We start from the raw sequence: 24,580 nt of genomic DNA, 5'->3' as shown, positions 1-24,580 counted from the left end.
AGGGTTGATAGAGACCTAGGTACGCTTGGCTCTATTAACATATGACTAGAGGAAATGTGTGGCCTTGTTAGTTATATGAACTCTAACCTGGAATATTCAAACAATATTCAATGATGATGATTCCTGATTATACTTTGAAGAGCAATCAAAAGGTGTTAAGTGCAATATTGCTAGTTCATTTGTTTGGGGTATGGTGTGGCATGAATACTTTCTGGGACATGATGCAGATAAATAATTATTTTCCATCCAGTGGCTAGTATATGACTAACTCAGGAATGCTACATCACTGCCCATGGGTGTTTGGATTGGTGACTTAACTATGGTTTATTGGCCAGTGTTTAGTCTATTTCAGACCAGGGTCACACACAAAGCTTATCTATTAGGTCGTAGTCATGAAGGTATGCTTTTCAATTACACCTTTATCATAATTATTTGGAGAGGTATAATTTTCCTCCATTTTTCAGTTTTTTGTTCATGATGCTATTTTGTAAAATAGGCTGATAATTTAAGTTGTGGCAAACTCAATACATTAAAGTACTAGACATTAAACTTCTGTTTTGTTCTGTTCTCAGAAACTCTATGAGTTGAATAATCTACATGCTCTTATGGCTGTGGTGTCTGGATTACAAAGTGCCCCCATCTTCAGGTTGACCAAAACATGGGCGGTGAGTGAACTCGGGTGTTGACACTGAGTTAGGGATTTGTGCAGTGGAAGCGGAATGATTAATAATAATAATAATAATAATAATAATAATAATAATAATGTTATATATATCCCACCCTTCTCGACCAAAGCCGGTCTCAGAGCGGCAAACATCATACAAGTAAGACAATGCATAAAAACAAGCGATCAATAAATTAAGATACATCCCAAAATTAATTCAAACAAATTAAAATTAAAACTGGACAAGTGGCAATTTTCAGGTTAAAATTGAAGGCAGTTACCAACTGTTTCCACTGATAGTATAAGCACCTGTGAGCGGGCTGGGAACCTCCTTTGTGCTTGTTGTTATACAAGGAGAAAATGAGTCGGACTGAACCCAGACCAAAGCCCTGGAGGAACAGCTCCGTCTTGCAGGCCCTGCAGAAAGATGTCAAATCCTGCAGGGCCCTAGTCCCTTGTGAGAGAGCATTCTACCAGGCCGGGGCCACGGCCAAAAAGGCCCTGGCTCTGGTCGAGGCCAGTCTGATCTCTCTGGGGCCCGGAATCTTTAGGATATCGTTATTTGCAGACGGTAAGGTCCTCCATGGGGCATACCAAGAGAGGTGGTTTACAGGCAGCTCCCCGTTTACAGGTGTCCAGTATGTGTGCAACTGTGTATACGGGCATCATACCAAATCTGGAAGGGACCTGGAAATGTCATAAAGACGTCACTGAAATGTCACTAAAAGAGCATGATGGGGGCGGGGCGGAACAGGGTGTCTGTAGGCTTTTTAAGGGGGTTTCAATTATACAGACACGTGTGTGGGGCCTTGGAATGTAACCCCCGCATAAATGGGTCCTGCCTGTAGTTGATTTCACATAGGGTATTTGTTGCACCATAGGAGCCAACTCCTAGGGGCTGTTGAGACTTCGGCCTCCCCCACAATAAAATATTTGAGGGGGCTGGGCCTCCACAAAGTTGATGGGCATTCCCATTCAAATGCTGTGTGTGGCATCATATGGTTGATTATGTGGGGTGAGGCTTACCTGGGCCCCCACAATATTTTATTCAAGTTGGCGCCCTGGTGTTGCACATAATATAAACTTACCTAAATCCCTTCAGTTCCCTTTGAAGTCTATCCTTATGAGTGACCGTTCATCTTCACTTATTCCTGACGGTCTGATCTGAAAGCACAGATGTTCTGCTCTCTCAGAAAGCTTATATTATCAACGCCCTTCCTTCGTGTTTGTCTGTTTTGGTTCTCTGTTAAATAGACTCCTAGCGAGTGATTCAGTGCCCCTTCTGTTAATATTCATTCAACCGTTCTGTAATTTGGCATCCTTCTGTAAACATTCATTTATCATCCCAGGTGAGAACTATAACTGACTCAGTGGCTGTGTGTACAACATAAGAATTCTTTTTTTTGGGGGGGGGTGTTACTCTTTCACTCTCATGGAGTCTACCCCTTGCTACAGCAGTTTGTGCTTTCAGGATGGTTTGAAACGGTAATATTATTGGGTGACGCCCAGTGGTACTGCCTACTGACAGGAGAGGGAAAGCATTTCTGACAATCTTCCATCTCCACTTTTCAGCATCGTCCATGTCAAGGGTCAGCAAACTTTTTCAGCAAGGGGCCGGTCCACTGTCCCTCAGACTTTGTGGGGGGGCCAGACTATATTTTTTGGGGGGGATGAATGAATTCCTATGCCCCAAAAATAACCCAGAGATGCATTTTAAATAAAAGCACACATTCTACTCATGTAAAAGCATGCTGATTCCCGGACCATCTGTGGGCCAGATTTAGAAGGTGATTGGGCCAGATCCGGCCCCCGGGCCTTAGTTTGCCCACCCATGGTCCATGTCTTCCTAAATCTGCTCTGGTGGGTTCCCCCAAGCCTCTGGAGAATGAGTGCTGTCAGAGGGAGGGGGGGGTTGTCAAATACTTTTTTCTTCCTTGTCCTGCTGACAGTTTCCCTTCTAATCTCAGACATTAATACCACTCTGTAAATTGAACCGCATAGTTGTTCCAAAAATTATTTTTGTACCATAGGCCCACAAATTGTGACTGGACTTGGTGGTGTTAGCTTTTACTAGCCATCTGTGAAGTTCCACTATGATAGCTCAACAATATATCAATTTACCAATGCATCTATTTTCTGATGATTTTTGTTTTTATAACTCACACTGCTTTGACTTTATTGTTAGCTGCTTAGAGCAATTCATATTGAGGCTTGATAATTAATCCTTTAATTAATTCAATTAGCTGAATGCACAAAACATTCTTTCCCCCACCTCTGGCTACTATTTAGACTTAAAAGAAACCCTGTATTGTCAAAGTACTAATCCTGCGTCATAAAACTACTATAGTAATATACAATATAGCACGGCTCAGAACTTTTCACAATTAAAATGCTTTCAAATTGTATATGATAAAACAGTTGTAACTTTTCAGTACAGTATTTCCGTATGCATAGTACAAAATAATTGTTAACTTGTTTGAAGAGTTTGGATTTGATATCCCACCTTTCACTCCCCTTCAGGAGTCTCAAAGCGGGGGGGGGGGGGGGAAGCCACTGGTTTCCTAATAACTATATTTTGGTTCTTCCCCTCTCCTTAAAGCTACTGAGCCGAAAGGACAAAACTACTTTTGAGAAGCTGGAATATGTAATGAGTAAAGAAGAAAATTATAAGAGACTTAGAAACTATATAAACAGCTTGAAGATGACTCCTTGCATTCCTTATTTAGGTAAGATGAACGTTTTAACTTTGTTTACTTATATCATAAAAATATTAGTACCTGTATGCAGTGGCGGAGGAACCCTCTCCAGCACCCGAGGTGGGATGCCGAGGGGCGAGGCGAACCCCCCAGTGACGCACACGCTGCATCTGTATGGGCTGCCGCGCGTGCACAGTCCGTACGGGATGCCGCTCAGGCCGCTGCTTGGGCTGCCACTTGCACGGTGTCCATACGGCCTGCTGCGTGAACGGCATCCTGTATGTAGTGCGCATGTGCGGCATCCCGTATGGAGTGTGCATGCCCTCGGCTGCTCTACAGCTGGAGGGAAGCAGGGGCCATCTTGTCACCCCCCGAGTGGCACCCGGGGTGGCCCGCCCCCTCTGCCTCCCACTTCATACACCCCTGCTTGTATGGACCCTACAATGGGGCAACTCCTTCCTTCCTTCCTTCCTTCCTTCCTTCCTTCCTTCCTTCCTTCGTCTAACCATAGGGAAAGGGGTGGGGGGAAATGATGGGGGCAGCATTTTTAATGGCTTTTCAAGTATACTCTGTTTCAAAGAGCACAGCCAGGAGAAGAGAGAGGAACCCTCCTGAGGTCACAGTGGAGGGGCTAAATGCAGCTGTCAAGGAAGGCATATACAGATGTGAGAGGGATGTGAATATGACCAAGGGATTTTAAAGTCTCTTCTCATCTTAAAGATTTCTGGTTGTGGCAGCATTATTGATCTAGCAGAGGCTTGTCTGTCCACATTGCTATGTTACTGAATAGGGGAAATGCTGGCTATTCCTTCTTTTTAAAAAAAACAACCATGCAGAATACAATTATTTCTTTGGATTGGGGGCTGTGCCTCATTTTGTTGGAATTGCATCCAGTTTACCTTGGCAGCCACATTTGTGGCTTCCTGTTTGTTAAGAGCATAGAACAGAGCAGGAGGGGAGGTTTTTTAATGTTTAAATTCATTGACAGTCACCTCAGTGTGGCATGAGATGCTCTTACAAAGCTCCGGCATACAGGAAGTTTGTCCAGTCTTACTGATACTGCGTATGATTCAGTGTCACACAATTGGACAAGATTTGTTTCCTTCCCTTCCCTGCAGCTTTGTGCGCAGAGAAGGTCCCCAAGCCCCAGATTGTGGCGGGGCTTAAGTAACTGCAGGGGAGGAAAGGGAAGAGAACTCAAATGCATGAACAGGTCGTCATTATTGGATTGCACCCATTTTTTAATCACCATATGCTTTGTTCCATATGCATATCCTTTAGAACAGAGAAAAATACAACATTGATTTAGAACCCAACAAAAATCACTCCATGTATTGCTTTCTCATCCTGTTTTGCTCATAAACCATAAGGCAGCACAGCTGAAAATCAAGACGCTGTTATAATGAAGAAAAATAATTTCACTTCTAAAATGCTGCATTTTTATTTAGTGCTTAATGTGCATGTTTTTTCCTGGGGCAAGTAATATTTTTTTATGAAAGTCCTACATACTTTTACATCTTCTTGCTGTGTAGTCGCCCACTGAATGTTAATTTTGTAGTAATCTGGCAACTTTCATATTTCTTGCATTGGTCAGTATCTAAAGAGGGGGACCATGTGCATGTGGACAGTTACTCTGTGCATGCAGCGTGCATGTTTCCATGCTGGCTTTCTCCTTCTGGGGGCAGCCCATTATACTTTATGGAATGCCACTTGAGATGCTACTGGGGTCTTGGCCCACCAATATTGGTTTCACTTGTTAGGGTGTCAAGGTCTTTGATAAGCACTGACCCTTCCTTGGATGGGTTTCTTTTGCTCATGTCCTTGCACAAACAGAAAAACCACCCCTTTTTGCCTCCCCCCAAATTATCCGTGGAGAAGTATATTTCTCTTTGTAGTGCTGAACTTTTTGTGCTGGTCATATCAGAAGGGCAGGGGTTCTTATTTCTGGTGAGCAGACAAGTTGAACGAAGCGGAAATTACTGAGGGTATTTCACACTGTGCTCTTGACAACCCAGCTGCTGTTTTTAAAACTAGCTTCTAAAAACTCAGAATGGTATGTGGCACTGTCAAAATAATGCAAAAACAAAATCCACATTCATCTGGCTGCTTGAAATACTTTGCTGCTGCTCCTGATTGCTGGAAGTAAGGTTTAATGAGGGGAGAACACCCAAGTTTTAAAAATGTAGTTCAGATACATTTTGGCCTTTTCAGTAACCTGTAACTGTTCAAGCTTCAAAAATTCAGATTAATAGGCTGTGATCTCCAGACCTCTCTCCAGTCCAGCGCCTTCTTGTCTACTCTCTGTTGTGGAGGGAAAAAGCAGCTGTTGCAAGTGTTTCCCTAACACGAAGGAATTAAATGAATAAGAACCAGTTCCCGGTCATTTTGGCAACCCTAAAGTACCAAATCCAGTACTATCTAATTATTTTATGGCAGACAGAGCATTTATTAAGAGATTATAGGAAGGAAGGTCCCCACTGTAGCCTGTCCAGTTACCAGTTATAGCTTAAACAGAGTAGAATGTTTAAATTGGGTAAATGTCAGAATTTTAAGAAACCTGACAAATAAAACAGTTGCTACTCCATGAATTTCACTGGGTGAAATCCAGTGTTACACCAAGAAACGCACAATAGCTTCCCCTTCCCCCTCCTCCCTCACACTTCCCAGTCAGCTCCAGAGGTTATGCCAAGATGCTAAATCAGGGGTCAGCAAAAGGGGGTCCCGAAAGCACCCCCCTCCCAAAAGGCACCGCAGCCACCGATGCTGCCTCGTCGTCGGCAGCCTCCGCGCCACTGCCGCTTCCTCCTGTTCTGCCACCTCAGCGGGAAGGGAGGGGCAGCGCCCAGAAGCGTCCGTGGCTTCTGATTGGCTGCAGGAGCTTCCTGCAGCCAATCAGAAGCCGTGCCATGTCATGGAAGTCAGTCTCCGTGCGGCGAGGCCTCTGCACTGCGCCTGTTTAGCGTGGGGACTGACTGAGTGGGCGGAAGGGTCTGCAAGGTTGCGGGCCAGATTAACGAGCCTGGTGGGCCATATCCGGCCCGCGGGCCTTAGTTTGATGACCTCTGTGCTGAATGCATTACTTAGTTAGAAGTACTGGTGGACCACCATGTTATTTCCAAGTAACATGTTTGGTACCCTCTATAGAGTTAATCACATGAACAAATTACCCATAGTTGGAAAGTCCCTCAGTCAGTCTAGCCTTAAACTCACTGCATGGCTTATCTTTCGGACTGAATCCCAATCTGCAACACAGGCCTAATAATAATATTAGCCTGCCTCACAGTATCATGAATGGGTTACTCAGAACCTACGTGAAGGATATTGAACACTTAGGGGAAATGCTATATAAATACTTGTTTTATTATTATTTTATTCATATTTAGGATTAAGGTTTAGGCATGATGCCCTCCTATCCAAAGGGCAGCAAAGTTCACATGTCCTGTAAAAGCTATACTTAATGATAGTTACCATTACTGTTTTAAAATAAGAATACTTTTATTGATGCAAAACGCACCTGCAAAACCAGAGTTGCTCTCTAGTTCATTGTCTGTTTTGTGGCTTGTGTGCCCACATCTCAAAATTAGATTTCCACTGGAAGTAATCCTTGAAATAAAACTTAAATAGATTTAAATCTATGAAAATGAATTGAGTTGCATGCTTCACACAGCAGCAGCATCTTGTACTTCAGTTCCAAAGTTCAACTATTCTGCATCTGTGATGTTTTCTTGTAGCCTGCAAAATTGTTAGGTTTAATTACTGCCACTAAATCCCATACACCTTGTATTAACATAAATTTATTTTAAGTGCAGAATCCTGCTTCCTTTGTGAGCAATTAGAACTTGCATAATTATCATATACAATATCACAGTAAGAAATGTTTAAAATAATACTTTGTAGGGCTTGCAAACAACTCAAAATGTAACATCAGTTTGAAGTTCAAGAGAATATTTTGGAAATGTTTTTGAGCATCTCAATCAATGGGTCTGATCATCATCTGAACGGCTTTTAGCGAGTATGATCCGCCTCTGTACTCAGCCCAAAAAATCCCATCCTGGTGCTTGCTTCTGTAATGTCCTCCTCTGTACCAAACTCCATTGAGGTTAGAATGAGCACAGGCATTGTACCACCAACCTCCTTTGTGAAAATGGGCACAGTTTCCTGTATGAAGAATGAAACGTTAAGTGAAATTTCACAGCAGAAATAACTTACTTTAATAGTCTTTGTATTTTGAGCCAATAGGAAGCTTAAGCTTGCAAGCACATTTCTCTCCTAGCTGTGATCTTGCAACATTCCCCTGACCTCAACCCGAATTTAGTAGTGTGGCATCGCATCGCTGAGCAAGTAGCTTCTTCTCCCATTGGAAATCAGAATCAGGACTAATTTTAAAAATGGTCCCATGTCTTTTGGTGAAGAAATGGTTCTGTCTTCATTGGTCAACTTTGCGCTTTACCTCCCACTCCTCTCAGTCTCTAAAGTAAGATAAGATAAAGTGGAGATATTTTGTGTGGTTTCCTTAGCTGCAAAGTCTATGGATCTGGTGGCACTGCCCATAGCTCCCACTTTGCAACTTACAGCAGAACAGGACTTGCTGATATAGGGTCCTGTGTTAGCCAAACCTACAATGGTTCTTTGTGCCCACATAGTGGTTGAGTGGTGCTCCTTCCTAAGGTCTTGGCATTCTGAAGAAGTGGTAGACTTCTAGGTGTCCCAAATCAGGCCTATGTTGCTTGAAAAGTCCTTCACCATGCAAATAAAATGTAAGGGTCTTGCTAAGGAATGTAAAGGTCTCTGTTAAGGAAATTGTGCCTTTTGCATGTTGATCTTCTAGAACAAGGTCATTGTCTTTGTTCAAGAGACAATTGACTGTTCTGGCAGTCATTCTCAAGACCTAGGAGACGTGTTCCTACCTCAGTATTCTCACTTCAGTTTCTAAGAGAATAGTACTGCTGTGTATAAGCTTCCCTAATAGAGCTCCATGATGTGTGTGTGCTCCTTCTTTGTGGGGAGTAAGTGAGGATCTGTATGTACTTGCTAATATGTCTAGTGTTCATAGAGCTTTTCCTACTTACAATTATTTATGAGTGTTTCAGAACTGAGAACCCTGTCACAATATTTGTGCTTTTGCCCAAAAGCATCTTGAGTATGGGGATGTGTTGTACTTGCCTATTGCTCCTTACTCTAGAAGGAATTATATCTCACTCTGAAACAGGGTCCACTCTTGTCTTGAGAATACCTTTCTACCTTTATCCCCTTTGCTTCAGTGGAAATTTCACAAAGTTACTTGCAACAGGTTTCTTTGATCCTGTAAAGGTAAAGGGACCCCTGACTGTTAGGTCCAGTCGCAGACGACTCTGGGGTTGTGGTGCTCATCTCGCTTTACTGGCCGAGGGAGCCAGCGTTTGTCCCCAGACAGCTTCCGGGTCATGTGGCCAGCATGACTTCGCCGCTTCTGGCGAACCAGAGCAGTACACGGAAATGCCATTTACTTCCCACCGGAGCGGTACCTATTTATTTACTTGCACTTTGACGTGCTTTCAAACTGCTAGGTGGGCAGCAGTAAGGAGGATAGAATCCTGCCTTAACCATTGCCATTCTTTCCTCCTCAAAGGATAAGATACGGGGGGGATGGTTAGGTTTCATTCACCCATTTTGTCCCTCTGGATTTTAGCTCTAGTTTGAGTCTTAAGGGACGCAGGTGGCAATGTGGTCTAAACCACTGAGCCACTTGGGCTTGCCGATCAGAAGGTCGGCAGTTCAAATCCCTGCGACAGGGTAAGCTCCCGTTGCTCAGCATTTCCATGCACTGCTCTGGTTTCAGTGTTCCATTGCGCCAGAAGCAGCTTAGTCATATACTGGCCACATGACCAGGAAAAACTGTCTGCGGACAAACGCCGGCTCCCTCGGCCTGTAAAGCGAGATGAGCGCCGCAACCCCAGAGTCGCCTGTGACTGGACTTAACTGTCAGGGATCCTTTACCTTTTTTTCTCTTTTTTTTTTAGTTTGAGTCTTGGGGAAGTCCTTCTTCCTATCTTTATTTTATCCTCTGTTTTTTGCTACCTTAGTTCTTCTTATGCTTTTGTGACTAACGAAAGGATGGAGCTTGGCTGTTACCACTCCTTCCAAGGACAGTTGAAAAATTGACTGAACTGAGAAAGAATAAGCTGTCGAAACCCAGTGTCTGATTTGTTTTTTTCTGATTTACAGTGTTTTGTTTGGTTTCATTGCATATTTATTGGTGTAATTTGTTTTGGATACATTGAGTATAATACAGTACCTTCCTTATATTCTGTGTCTTATATTCTTCAGAAGTTACTATGAACCTGTACTTTGCAGTCTTCTTTAAGCCCCAAATCTTTCACTAGATTTGGATAAAGGCAAGTCCCCTATTTCTAGATTTGAATGTGCCCTTACATAGTGTGAATGGGCAATTTCTGATGGCAGAGCAAGGCTTGCTGGCCCCATATTTATTCTGGCATGGTAAATAGTAGTTCTCAGGATATGAAGGTGTGTTTGAACATTTGCTGTGTGAAATTAACGTGGTTTTACCATTGCCAAAAGTAACGTGCCAGTTGTGCATGTTTGAGTCATCGTACATGAAGATGCTTTGTGTATGAGCTTGAACATTAGAGGATTGGTTTGTTTGTTTTCTAAATTTTGCTTCACTTGATCAGAATTATTTCCTCAATTCTTTCTTGTAATAAGAAACAGTAGATTTATATACTGTTGTATTTCCTACCTGTGTACATATCTCTGTCTCGGTCCAGTGTTGTAAATTGTTTCCCATTGTGCCATATCATGGAGTCACCAGCATTCCCTTGATAAGTGCCTAGACGCAATCGATAGAATTCGTTTTCTGGTTCCAGTCGGAAACTGCTGTATTCTGCATAGACTTTCTTATTACTCCAGTCTTCTAACTCAATCAGAAGTCTGTAATTGTCCTGATTGGAAAGTAAGTAAATATTTTCCAGTCCCAGCCAGTATTCTCCAGCAACATTTCCAAATCCTTTCTGTTAAAACAAAACAATTCTGATTAGATTGCCTTGTAGTTCAATTAGAAAGTTATTTATTTACTGTTAATATATCACATAACTATAATAAACACTGGGATAAATTTCCAATCAATACTGAACCCTAATTGATGGGAGAGTTCAAAGAAAGATGTGTATTGTTCATCTTCTTCCCTTTTCCTTTGTAGTATCTAGCACAATTCACCTCATGTCCTGCTGTATGTTTCCTTGTACCACCTCCCGCATCTTTGGCTGGTAAGATGCTCACAACATACATTATGTTGTACCAAATACTATGGGGAGAGGTGGCTCAACATGGACTGCCATTTTCAGAAGAGGGTGGTCTTTGTTCTGCCACTAGAGCAGACCTGCCACAGAATTCTACCCACCTCCATAGATTTTGGCTATGCTTATTCTGTACATCCAATTCCTGAACACTACACATGATTCTAGGCTGAGTTCATAATGGTTCCTTCTCTATGCAGGGATGAAAACAGAACCCATATAAGATACTCCTTCTGAACCAGCCAGGGTGTCCTGTGGGTACAGGATTGCCCCACTGCATCTTCCTTCTCAGACTGCTTACCTGCTTTCAGTTATTTTTTTTTGTGATGGTAAAGATGGTTACTTATTCATATGGCTGCAATATTTATGGCTGCAGTTTGGTTAATACATTATTATTAATCAACTTAAATGGTACTCCATTTAATCAGGAAGCAGCTTTTAAAGAATTTATTTGAATCCATGCATTTTTTAAAACTGCAGATGGCAAATTCCATCTTAGAAGAGTCATTTCTTACTTTTTTAGAGACTAAGAGGTGAAATACCTCCTTTATCGTTTAAAAATACATGTTTTGATTCAGTATTTCTGCTTTTTGCTAATACAGATTTAATTTTTTAATGAACTAAGACTAGCAGCTAACTAACAGCACAATTCTATGCATACTTATTTAGAAATAAGTTTGTTCAGTGGAACTTCTTAGTATGTCTAGGATTGCAGACTAAGAGTTTTTTAATTGGATGACTATCCTATTTGTATAACATTAAAATGCTTAATAAGGAATTAAAATATCATAATCTTAAATATTGACAGGACAAAATGGAAAGGAAAGGGATGAACATAAAGTGAGATTATGGCTGCAAACCTATACATGGTTATCTCAGAGTACGTCCCTCTGAACTCAGTGAGGCTTAATTATGAGTACACATGTAGAGGATTGCACTAAAGGCAGACTCTTTGCTCCTTCCTGGTCACTTTTCTATTGCACTGTGCTAAGCCATGTGTCAGGGAACTGCCATCAGTGCCGGAGGGAGAGAGCAAAAGCCATAGGGATTCCAGAGAGCGTCCAGGGATTGGGAGAAGCAGCCCATCTTCTGGGGAAGAGAATCAGCGTAGCACCAGTGGAGAAGGGGGGCAGGTGGGGGAAGTGGCGAGGCGGTCCCATGACTCCTTGCCTGGGACCAGCGGGGAGAGTAGGGGTCCTCCGTTGCCCACGCCCTCCCTGCGCAGAAGGCTTTCGCGCAGAGAGGGTAGGCGGAGACTAGGCGTCAAAGAGCTTCTTTGCTGGAAGAAGTTTAAGAAACGCCCACTCACGGATTCTGCCAGCGACTGAGTCAGCCACGGGTGAGTGGCGGTCCGGACAGATAAGGTTTACTTTGGCAGCCCAGCCAGGTGTTTGCACCCAGCCAGGGAGATGGTTGCCTGCTTGCGCACGAGCAACCCCTTAGGAACCATTGCACCATGGTTTGGCTTAGCCTGGTGTCCAAACCTGTAGTTCAGCTCTCCTGGGCTGTAAATCATAGGACAAAGCTTAGTTAAAGCTTGTAGTTTGTCTGGAGAGAGCTCAGCCACAAGGCTCCCTGGGTTTCAATGACATGCTAAGCTAAACCAAGACTTTTCTCAGCGCAACAGCAAAACTACCAAGGCAGAGCAAAGTGGGAGCCGAAATGCTTGTTCATTTGCACTAAGCCATGGTGTGGCTTAACATTGCACGTAGAGGGGGCCATTGTGAACAGCTTTGACATAAGAATTCTGAAGCAGGTACAGAGATGCCTCCAATGCACACATGCTTTAAATAATTCTGAGGAAGGAACATATAATTTCTGTTTTATAGTGCACCATAACTTGTTGGCTGCCTGAGTCTTTTTTAAAAAAGATTACCTTGTAATTGTCCCAGTTTGTGAAGAAGTTCACAGAACCATCTGTTCTTTTTTGTATAACCGTCCAGCCCCCGGGATCAAGGCTGTTCTCACACCATAATTGCACAGGTCCATGGCTGTTTTCAGGCTTGATCATATAAATACCGCTGCTGGAGTAGCCAGCTTGTTTTGCTTCTTGACAATCTTTGAATGGACCTTTTGAAAACAATTTGAGAGTTTAAAAATACGTCAGAGTTCTGTAATGGTGCTTACTTACATTAATAGTAAAATATTTTGTAAAAAGCTATTAAGCTGACATGCATAAAAATGATCCAGCATAAGATATTGTTATGCTTTCACTTTGACAACAGTAACTACGGCTTGTTTTTCTTAATGCTCATTTGCCTAAAACTAACAGTTGCAGGACCAAACTTGCAAACTGTTCTAAATCATTACAGATTTTCCTAATCAGAAGGTATCATTTATTTCACATGCCTAGGGTAGAGAGGTAGAGAAGTGCATACTAAAAGTTGCTGTAGCATAGTGGCTTGCAGGTGTGGAAAATCATTGTTTAAACACATGGAAGCTAACTTGTACTGAGATAAGTCACATTAGTCCATCAAGTTCAGTGGTGTCTACTTTGACCAGTAATTGTTTCCATGTTCTAGAATAGCGGTCTTTCTCAGTCCTGGCACTTGATTCCTTTTTCAGCTTGTGTTGCCAGGTGTTGAACCTTCAATTTCTGCATGCAAATTCTTGAACTATTTCAGTCTGGCTTCAGGCCCAGAGGTGATCACTTTGGTTGATGACCTTTAATTGGAGGGAGACAGGGGGAGTGCAACCCTATTGAGTTTCTTAGATTTCATTGTGGCTTTTGATACCATTGCCCGTGGCGTACTGCTGAAGTGGGTTGGGAGTTGGAGGCACAGTGGTGCAATGATTCTGCTGCTTCCTGCCGGACAAGCTGCAGAGAATGATATTGAGAAGCTCCTGCTTAATCCCTTGCCAGTTGTGCTGTGGGATTCCGCAAGATTGTTCTGCCCCCTATGATAATTATGAAGCCGTTGGAGGTGCTCATTGCGGTGGGGCTTGGTGTCACCAATATACAAATGACACCCATCTCTGTCTCTACATGCTATATATGTCAGATGCTGTTGTACTGGACTGGATGATCCAAGGATCTTCATTGGCTACCTATATATTACTAGGCCCAAAGTATGGTTTGATTTGTAAAGTCGGAATGACCCACAACCAAGGTACCTCCTATTCTTCCTTTCCCTTTACTGAGTGGCCTGGGCCTGTGTTGAGAAGGAAAGTCTATTTAATGTCCCACTGTTGAACAAGGCTCACTATGCAATGACATGGGGCACGACCTTCTCTATCGTGCTGCAACAACATTAATGAGCTTCTGATGTTTGATGGACGCATACCTCTTCTTTTAGGCCTATGAGTGATTTGAGTTGTTTGATTTCACTCTGATGAAATCAGTAAATCACCAGATTTACTGCTCTTCATTTGTAATAATTTTACATTGGATTTTATCCTATGTGTATTTTGATATGTTCTATTATAGTTTTATAATTTTATTGGAAACCACCCTGGGAGTTAGTAAAGAAAAGTAAAGTATGTGCTCCTGCCACTGAGCTATAGACAAGCTTCCCTGCCCCATTCCCCAATGTTTCCCAGCTTAGGTAGAACATTTTCCATCTTTCAAAGTCCAGGGAAGAGAATGTCTCAAACGAATGCACAAGAAGATTGTTTCACTAGTGGTTTCAAGCCTCAAATTTCCCCTCTCCTGCTACACATGCCTTTCCACTGGGAAATATGAGAGGGGGGAAAGCTAAGCAACGTCTAAAATACTTTCGTGTTGCCTCCTGCCTGTTAAGCTCTCAATTCATTTGAAGGAAGTTTCCAGATCTTATGAATATAATTCTATATATTATTTCAATTATAGACATTTATATTTCAATTATATATATTTCAATTATGTAGAATATTAACAGATTCAAGCAATGAAAACAAAGAAACAAGGAAGTGAGACTTAACTTCTTTTCAATTCTTAGGACTTATTAGCCCATGTCAGATTATTTTGTAGCCAGTTTTTCGTGTTTCAGAAGAGGAACTTCATAAAACATTGGGGTGAACAGCTCTGCACAAATGTCTTCCACCTCATTGTAAATTTTCCATGTGGGTAAAACTCTGAGGGTATGGAAATTCATCTCTTGTTGAAGGATTTTTTTTATTGATCAATTTATGGAGAAGTAAGTTATAAATAGTTTTGCAAAAGCTATTCATAACTTGTAAAGATATCCTTCTAGCCTTAAATAAATGCCTTTGCAAAATTCATTGTGACATATATCATTTACGGTGGCCACACTGGTCTCGTTCCATTTTTCTGTTTCCAGATAGAAGTAAATATCTATCTTAAGCTTTTAAGGAATTTTGTCTCAGGATGGTGAGGTTCCAGGCGTAGTTTTGGACCCTAAATTAGCCCTAATGCTGAACCCCACCAGCAGTGCTGTATGTCAGCTGAAATAGGCTCTTCTTGCCAGCTTAGACCTCAAAGGTTGCCTTTCTGAGGGAAATACTGAGTGCTAACAAGTTTTGCTAATGGGCAAATGGATATACACATGCACCACTGGCACACTTTTCTAACAATATTTTTTATTAACTGAAGTATATATAGTAAATGTTTGGTATTCCTGCACTGAGTCCCATTTCTACCCTCTCTTTTCATTTTAGGGGACCTAAAATGGTATTGTTTATTAGATTTCCTTTCCCAACAATGCTAGAGAAATAGGTAGTTGTGTTACTTTGGTTACAGTTCTGCCCACACCAAGGTGCAAGTAAGCGATGTAGAATTTAGTGGGCCTTGTTTACAAGACACTGTGCACAGATTCGTTTTTGAGATCTGCCTTTTTGTACCCAATTTCATATATTCACACTTACGCAGCAGTCAGATTCTAAGATGTTTGCTATGTTAAAATGTGAAAGGGCAAGTGGCCTCCAACACCATGGCAAAAGTGTTGGTTTGTTGCTGTATGATTGGGCAGCCTTATACCTTGATTAATAATTAGCTCTGTTCACAATGTGTTACATATTATGCAAATAATTAAGTACTATTTACATCTAGTATTTCATTTGCACTGTATCCCTCTTTGTATCAGCAGCTGTTCATTCAATATTTCATTCAGTATGTGGTTTTTCTTTGAATGCTGGTCAAAATGGCCAGCTGTGACAGAAGAAAAAGCTAGGCATTTCTCTGTGGAAGAATATAATATGCAAGAAGGAATGATTTCACAGATAGAAGAATGGGAGATTTTAAAATGTAGAGTTTTGAACCCTGGCTGTTGCAGAAGTGAAATTTCTTCCAGATGTATCATAAATCGTATCATTCATGGATACTTTCTACAGCTCTTGTAATCCCCAGGTTATTTTTCACAGTTTGCTAGTAAATTATCATCAAGAATGTGCTGAATGAAGCAGATTGTTAGCTACAATATTCTCTTCTTCTACCCTTTCCAGAAATAAATAGTTTATATATATATATATATATATATCAGTATCAACAGGTGTCATAATAAAAAAATAAAAAATTGAACCATAATCTTCCATTACCCCTTAAAACATTATAGCAACTAGATAGTTACCTTTAGAGGACAGTAATATTGATCTCTGTTTCAAATTCTCTCTTAACTTTCTTGTCCATATAATCTATATCAGTTGCAGAAATGTCAGGCCTCTTCAAATGGATGATCGTTTTAGTCCTGTAGCTTACAATTGTCTGAATAATTTGTCACCATTGAAATAAATTTAGCCTTTTGTTTTTAGAAAAAAAATAACTTGAAAGCTTGAATACATAGCACACCCTCAACAATATTTTGTAGATTTTACCAGGGTAGAAACTTGCAGCCATTGGAGGCATTGCCTGTATACATAAACATGTTATACAAACAAACCTTTTGCTGTGAGTAAATGGTCTCAGACACTGGACTGAGACCTACATTGCCTACAGTGTGCTGCTGGAATGTAACTGCTTAAAGCTGCTAGAAGATGTGAAGAAGGTAAAAGGTGCAAGAAAATGGCCCATGCTACTTTCTTTAACAAAGAGCTTGACAAAACTACAGTCTCTTAGGTCAGAACACTCTTCATACAGTTCCATAAGTTGGTCAGCACCCTTTTGAAAAGGTTTCATTTGGTCATTCCTAGCTGAAAGAAGCAGGTTTGTGGGACAAAGGCTTTCAGGTGAAAACTGGCCATCTGAGTGTAAGAGCATTCTGCAGTGATTTTTGGCTTTGGTTTGTGTTTTCTTCCCAGTCACCAACCAGAAGTCTTCAGATTGTCTGAGAAGCCCCCACCCCAAAGGTTCATAGATAATAGTTCTAGAAATAGCAGTAAATGTCTTACCTTCATTGATTAAAGTTAACGGTGGGATCCTGAAAGGGCTTTTTGTAGGAGAAGTAGCAGGATCGGGGGGTGGCCTTACATCTCTGTCTCTAGGGTAGCCTGTGTCTCTTTGAATTTCATTACTTCCCAGGAGCCCAGGAGTGTATTGTTGACTGTTAGGAATGTGGTGAGGCACCACTTGAACTAAAGGAGGAGAGCCATGTGTGTCCTGGCGAGTGAATATCCGCAGACATTGCTCTTCCAACAGTGAGATGACGACTGACTGATTATTTACAAGATCAGTTAGTGTTGCATATTTAACTTCCAGTTCTCTGTACCTTGTAGTCATTTTCAGCATTTCAGTTGTGACATTGAGGATTTTGTTTTCCAGCTGGGAAAGCTCAAGTGAATTGTCCCGTTTGCGGATTATCTCGTGCAGAAGTTGCATGTACAGCTGAGTAACCCTGGAATTCATGTTGCGGCTCTCTTTTCTCAACAGTTTTACTTCATTTACTATATTCCCATCCACATCCACTACTAACTGCAAGAGATCAATCTCTCTCTTTTGTTTGGATAATACATCCTTCAGATTCTCAATGTCCATTCTAGTAATTTCATCTTTTTTGTTCTCTGGCCCTGGCCCTTTGGTGTTGACACAAATTGGTCCGGTTATTTTTTGTTCAGGGACAATAAATGTATAGCCACACTTTTTCCCTTCCTCTCCTTCTGTAGAACGTGGGTTTCGTCTGAGAGTGTTTTTGAGTTTCAGCTGTTTTGTGCAGTGTCCATTTGGTAGTAACAGAAGTAACAGCAAACTCAAAGTCCATGAGAATGCCTTCATTTTCAAGTAAGCTAAATGGAAAAAAACAAAATTAAAAAAATATTGTTAAGGTCCTTTTATTAAAAATACTATGAAATCCATCGGTCACCAAGGATAGAGAACTAAGATTTCTGTAGGATATTTACTAAGATTTCTGTAGAGTGCTATCCCCTCCAAACTTACGGTAGTCATACTGTATTCCCAGTAAAAAAAAATAAGGGGGGAAGGAAATCATGTTATATATTTGCACCACAAATAGATCAGTCAACTAAAATATGAGCTATTGGGCAGTAGTAATGCTATAAAACGTGACTTGGGATGGCTTTAAAATGCAGGAGAATTTTAATAGATTGACAACTACTTAGAGATAATACTAGTAATAGGCTTCTAGGATTCTATGAAGGTGAATCTAAAGGCAACCTTGCAATAATTCCTTCCTGGATTCAGCAGCCTCTCCTTCAGTCTAATGGTTGCTATATGGTGGTTCTGTAGATTTCCCCCATTATTCAAAGCACTAAGACCATTTGCATCACTATTTGGCAGTGTTGCATTGGAGTTGCTTCAGCATCAGATAATCTAGTACTTCAGGGCCAAACAGGCAAGTAGCATGATCTTGAGGCACTTCTGTGGGATAGACGAAGGCAATTGCCTCCAACCATTTTGCTTCATATTTGCAGCATGTGATGTCAATGCACTGAAGTAGTTCTGGCTAACATAGGTATGTGTAGATGGGCAGGAAAGTATAATAAATTGTTTGTGGGGTAATCTCTTTGGGGGACCTGTTTGCAAGCCCAGCATGACTAGCCACTTCCAAGCGGGGAAGCAGAGATCTCCCAGGATTGGAGGCTTGGAGGAAGAGGCAAATGCTGCCAGGTGAGAGATGGGAGGGTTCAGCCTTCTCTGTATGGGATAAAAGTTAGGATATATCTGTGAGAGAAGACTCTGTATTCTGATAGCTCTTTTTCTCTTCTTCTACTACTTCTTGTTTAGATTAGGTTTTTTATTGTAATGGCAGAAGTGTGTGTGTGTGTGTGTGTGTGTGTGTGTGTGTGTAAAAGAACAGTTGGCCATGGAACCATAGCTATAATGCTATCAAATTCAATTTTCACAGTCTTCTCCCAAATGGTGAGATTGGAAAGGGGAAAGGGGAAAGGCAAAGGCAAGAGGATCAAAATATAGAATAACTGGGAGTTATTTAGAGCCACAATAGTAGCTCAGCAAGAATGTATACCATGGATCAAGAATGTACCACCTTGCCAAGAGGATGATTGCATGATTAACAAGCAGAGTCAAAAGAAGCTATTAAAGACCAGTTTCCTTTAAAAATGAAAGTCTTATCGAAATGAGAAGAACAAAAATGAACACAAACTTTGGCAAATAAATATAGGCGGACCTATATAGGCAAATAAATATAGGCGGATGCTAAAAAATGAATTTGAGGAGCACATTGCTAACAACAGATCCCTGTGCTGGAACTAATTATCACAGGAAGAGAGCCTGAGGAACTGAGACAGATAGTGCTGACAAGAGACAAAGTTCTAGGCCTTATTACACCTTTTAAAAATGACAAATTCACTGGGTCCAGATGACATCCACCTAAGAGTCCTTAAACAACTGAAATGTAGAATTGCTGGTCTTCCAGTAAAAATATATAAATAGTACCTCAGACCAGCCTCCATAGCTGAGGTTTGCAAAGTGGCCAATGTAACACCAGTTTTTAAAAAGGGATCCATGGAGTTTCCTGGTAATTACAGGCTGGTTAACTTAACATCTATTCTGGGAAAAATGGAAAGTACTGTTAAAGATAGAATGACCAAGCATATAATAGAATAAGAAGTCTTGCTAAAGCAGAACCAGCATAGCTTCTACAAGCATTCTTAGAGTTCTTTGAGTGTTTCAACAAGCATATCTAGTTTGCTCCCAGCTGAGGCTGTCTTCAATACTTAATGGGTTTATGAGATACTACTACCATAGGTATTTGTTAAGATGTTCCCTTCTGGGTACTTGGAAGATAATTTCTAGACTCTTCGAAGACTTAAGGGTCTGGGTCAAGCAAAAACCAGTTTTGACTACAACCTATCACTTACAGTAGCAGCTATTGGACAGATCCATTTGCCCATGGGTGTACATTATACATTGAATATTCTGACATGAAAGTACTTTGATGTATGCATCAAATAAGAACCCATGGGGACAGTGCTTAATGTTTTTCATAGCTTTAGGCATTGGTGACTTCAAGGAAGCTATTGCTTATGAACCCCTAAACATTCCATCGTAAGAGAACTCCCTCATTTTCCCCACATAAAATCTCTGAAATAAGGAAAATTTTCCTTATTTCCCTTCTCTGTTCTCAGATAAGTGGAACCTGCAGCAAAATGTTGAAGTGCTCCTGTTCAGAATGCTCAGTTCCATTTCCCCTCCTGACAGATTTTTTTGTCTCCCTTCCAACAGTCAATCAGTACTTTGTGGCCAATAAAAGATGATCAGTCCTCATTGGAAAGTTGGTTGGAGGGGGGAGTCCTGTGGGATTTCCCCCTCAATATTTTTATTCTTTTATAAACCTCGGGAGTTCCCCCATACCTCCATATGTATGACTGGCACCATTTTGGTTCAACTAGCACTCAAAGAATTAAGATTGCTCTTAGTGCTTATATAATGGACACAGCGCTGCTGTGTGGCTTCCTTCCGCAAGTGCCTTGTCAGTGTGAGGAAATCCATTCTGTAACCCTGTTTTCTACCGTGTGCTTAATTTATTAGTGTATAATGTATGTTATCATTGTGTGTCCTCCAAAGGTTCTCTGCTCCAATATAGAAAAAACCTCTGCTGCATCACCCAGCCTCTGCTTACAAACCTCCAGCACCTACCAAGGCAACTGAGCCTTTATGTCCTGAAGTTAACCTACCGAATGTGAATTGTTCAATAACACATTGTATTATTATGGAAACAAAGCAAGCCAGTGTATTTATATTTATTACTTTCTCAATTTTCTAGATGAGTTCAGATGGGTATTGTGAGCAACACTAAGTAAAGTGTTGCTCACAATACCCATCTGAACTCATCTAGAAAATTGAGAAAGTAATAAATATAAATACAACATAACTAAATATAAAGCAACATAACTACTTCTTTAAAGGCAATTGAGGAAACTTGCTTTTTCTCACTGAACTTTCTGTACATTAATTAGTAACAAGTAAAATTTTGTTTTTAAAGCAAAGCCAGCCTAGCTGAATTGACATAATGGAACAAAGGCATCTGCTCAAGATTGATTAATTTTCACAGTACTGTATTGTTGAAACTGTACCTTTCATAAATGGGTTGCAAGGGAATGTTATTTTAGCATATTTTGACATGTGTACAAAAAGGTCATTTGTTACTTGAATGGTGGTTTTCATATTAACATACAAAAATCTTAGGTGTGGACCCTAAGTTGCAATGTATGTTTCTTATTCAGTCTGCTATACACAGAACCATTTCAATTTCTCATATCTTTGTGCACCACTGAATCTGGCAAACATTTTGAATATGTTGAACATCCCAATCCTTGCCAGAATATTGTAGTCCAAAATAAACTGTCAATTGCAGACATTTAAGTACAGAATCCTAATCTCAGTAGTGCCATGTTAAATTGTGTTAATCACATGTGTGTTGACATCAAAGTTTGGTTAAGAGTGTTGATTTTTAAGTCTTCTTGGGGAGAAATGGTTCATCCCACTTTCAGAGTACTGGAACTAAATTGGTCCTAAAATTCATAGGCTGCAATCCATGGACACATGCATTTTGTTCTTGCATTCCTTTTCCAGCAACTGCTGTTCTTAATCCTACACTATCAGGTGGAGTTTAGGAAAGCTGTTCATAGCTAGGTGCAGTTTCATGTTCAAGAGGAAATGTTTGGGAAGACCCAGTCTATGTCCTACATTGATTATTTGTTTTGTTGTTTTGTGTTGGTTATTCGAAAGTACATTCTGCTGAAATGAACTGGGCTTCTTTCCACATGATGGCAGCTATCCAACAAATGAGTTACCGCAAGTACAAACATAGGTTTCCCATTGTCAGCTATGAAACTTGGATTTCTTTATCTTTCAAAGATTACAGCGAGGAAAGTCCCTGAATCACAGCCAGTTGAAATGAGCATCTACTGCAACTAAATAGCAGTAGCTTCAAGGAAACTAATGTTGAAAGCTCATTTTTACTAACAGCAAAAATGTGTGCTCTTGTATTAGCATATTCCAGACTTAATCGGCATATTTTAAAGAATATATTCTTTTAAATCACCTTTAAAACCACTATTAAAGTACTTAAATGTTATGGAGTTTAAATAACACAGGAACCCACATTTTAAAGTACGGCTAATAAAAAACTCCTGAAATGACTTCATAGTAATTCTTGGAGTCATTAGTAGTTGCTTAAGGCTCCGAAATTGCTTTTCATACACGAAATGTGGAAATAAACTGTTGTCCATTTATTACCATCAGTGCTGACTGTGTGAATATTGGTGACCCTAGACCCAGAGACAACCTTGTTCCCCAGCTAGATGTCCTAATGAATTTAGGAACTATGCTGCTTTTGTCTGAATAAACATTTGATAATAATTTGAGCTACTGTCTACTACATGTATTAGTTTTATGTACTATGATAGATTCTAAAATGCAATCATTTTAAGAGCTAGTTATTGAAGCCAGGCTGTTACTTTCATCTGCAAATCGTGTTATTAATCTACTCCACTGTAACATGGAACATCACTTTTACTGTGAATCCAGGGTTCATAGTCAGCTGTTGCTCTTTGTGATGTTCAGTGTAGATTACAGTTTTTGGGTAATCTTCAGCTATACGCTTTCAAAATTAATACTTGTAGCTGGATCACTAACAACTTACGCTGGGTTTCCTTTTTCCCATTCAGGACTGGTCATGCAATTTTTTAGTTTTTCAAGCCTTCAGGTTAACACTGTCATTAGACAGTAAAAGCTATTCCATGAATAAGAAAGTGTTAAATGGCAATGGAAAATCCAAGTTTTAATGAGAGCCCCTGATCAAAATGTCCATTTGGGTGTACAGCAGGAATAGTGATTTATCAATAGGAAAAGTGCAAGTTAAGACTTTAATTGTAGATTCTCCTAGTAATATATTTGGGGAGAAGCCTGTGACACCATTTCAGGGGTACTTCTTGATTAGTTTCATTTTCTTTTAGTAGGACTGTCAATGTTTTAGTAAGGAATCCTAAGAAAATCCTTTTTGTTGTGCAGATCAAGCGGTACAATTGGTTTTTTCATGATCACCATCAGCCAGCTTTTCTGAATGTTGGTGAGTGGGGGATTTCCTTCCCTCTTGTATAAACATGAAACAATGCAGTCAAGAACATTAAACCTTATACTTGTAATGGAGCACTCTCAAAATTTATTGGATTCAATAAAAGAAAAAACTAAACTGTGTGCATTAGTATGTGTGAATTTTGGCGGCACATAAAATGTAGCAGCAGACTCATCCAAATGTAATCTACAATCTGAAATAACTACAGAAAAGTTGTGTGCCAATTGACAACAAAGAAAATGTATAGACACCAACCTTGTAATGGCTTTTTCTTCTGAAGTAGCATGAAAATCCACAGACCCCTTTTTGTGTAGATTCTCCTCCTGGTGCCAGAACAATTGTCTGGCAATCTGCGACGTTCTAGGGAGAACGGCTGCTTTCTCTTGCCATATATTACATCCGAGTACGTATCACCCCATTTGGTTTAATAAGAGAACCACATATCAAAATCATTTTCTTCTGCTCCAGGAAAGATGGAGATATTTTGAAGCTGCTTTGCCTTGCCTTTGCATGCTGAAATGCCCTAGCCAGCAACAGTAGACCTTGCTTCCATATACTGCACACTTGGGTGTGTTTCTTAAACAAACGCATGCCTAGACTTTAAGCAATCAGCCCATATATGATGTCACTGGAGAACAGGAGGCGGGGGAAGACTCCGAAGGATTTCCTACCCACAACCTTTGGAAAAAGGAGAAAACTGGCAGGGGGGAAGGAGGGGGAGAGGGAGGGGGAGAACACAGTATGAACAAGGAGAGATTGTCTGCTGGTTTAAGGGAGGGCAGCAGATGGAGAAACAATAAGAAAAATTTAGGCAATTGCAAAATATTTCGCTGTGCAGCCTAAAGATCCCTGTCGAGTTGTTGCAGTAGTAAGCTTAGTTACGACTGGAGATTGTCAGGCTAGTAAACTCACTTTTGTGTTCCCAGAAATGGAAGAAACAGGCTGAGTGAATTTAACAGTAAAATGAAGCAGTTACAGTCCCGAAGAATGCAGACCAGAATGTCACCTTCAATTCTTTAAGTTTATTTAATAAGAAACAGTTCTTATTAAATTGCAGTGGTAATCAATAAAATAGAAGATAATGTTAATTCTTTTTGTGAACGTTGCATACATGGAGAAATATGTTGGAATGGAGAGAGCTGGACTTTTCTTTAGTACTATAAGAAAGAGTCGCATGCCAGTTAACAGTTTTACAGTATTTTGAGAGGAAAATAAAACACTTAATTTTGATTAATAGCAATTATCTTAATGTTTTATTCTAAATATCTATGTAGGCAAGGTAAACAATTGCATGAACTTCATGCTAGAAACCTGCAAAACTTACATGTAATTTAAATTAATTTTACCATTGAACTATCCTACATTGGCTGCCATCATTCTGCCAAATCTTTAAACTCAACAACCAGACAGAGATAATGAACAACTTCAAGGCACCCCACCATGTCTCAAAGGTGCCCCCTTCTGCATCATTTTCTATTTAACTACAGTACTTGAATACTTCAAAAGCTTAAAGTTCTGCCAGTACAATTTATGAAGATCATGTTTATTTAGAATCAGTGCAAA

At 40.5% G+C, this 24,580-nt stretch overlaps 2 protein-coding genes across 3 annotated transcripts in view; one reads left to right on the top strand and one right to left on the bottom strand.

Moving 5' to 3' along the window:
• Positions 1 to 24,580, top strand: part of RALGPS2 (Ral GEF with PH domain and SH3 binding motif 2) — a 97,219-nt gene that overhangs the window by 38,611 nt on the left and 34,028 nt on the right. For both annotated transcript variants that reach the window (XM_081194420.1, XM_081194421.1), the window contains exons 7-8: positions 573 to 665; positions 3,264 to 3,390. In XM_081194420.1, the coding sequence (XP_081050546.1) occupies positions 573 to 665; positions 3,264 to 3,390 (220 nt within the window). The remainder of the gene's footprint in view (positions 1 to 572; positions 666 to 3,263; positions 3,391 to 24,580) is intronic.
• On the bottom strand, positions 6,700 to 23,627 carry ANGPTL1 (angiopoietin like 1). Its single transcript, XM_081194461.1, has 5 exons — positions 23,273 to 23,627; positions 16,914 to 17,744; positions 12,529 to 12,722; positions 10,097 to 10,367; positions 6,700 to 7,518 (listed from the first exon to the last, which is right to left on the bottom strand). Exons 1-5 carry the CDS (start codon positions 23,301 to 23,303, stop codon positions 7,331 to 7,333), a joined length of 1,515 nt encoding a protein of 504 aa, XP_081050587.1. The 5' UTR covers positions 23,304 to 23,627; the 3' UTR covers positions 6,700 to 7,330.

This window comes from Podarcis bocagei (assembly GCF_964188305.1).
Source record: "Podarcis bocagei genome assembly, chromosome: 5".
Taxonomy (NCBI): Eukaryota; Metazoa; Chordata; class Lepidosauria; order Squamata; family Lacertidae; genus Podarcis; species Podarcis bocagei.
The sequence above is the reverse complement of the archived record's forward strand: the minus strand, read 5'-3'. Positions and strand labels throughout refer to the sequence as shown.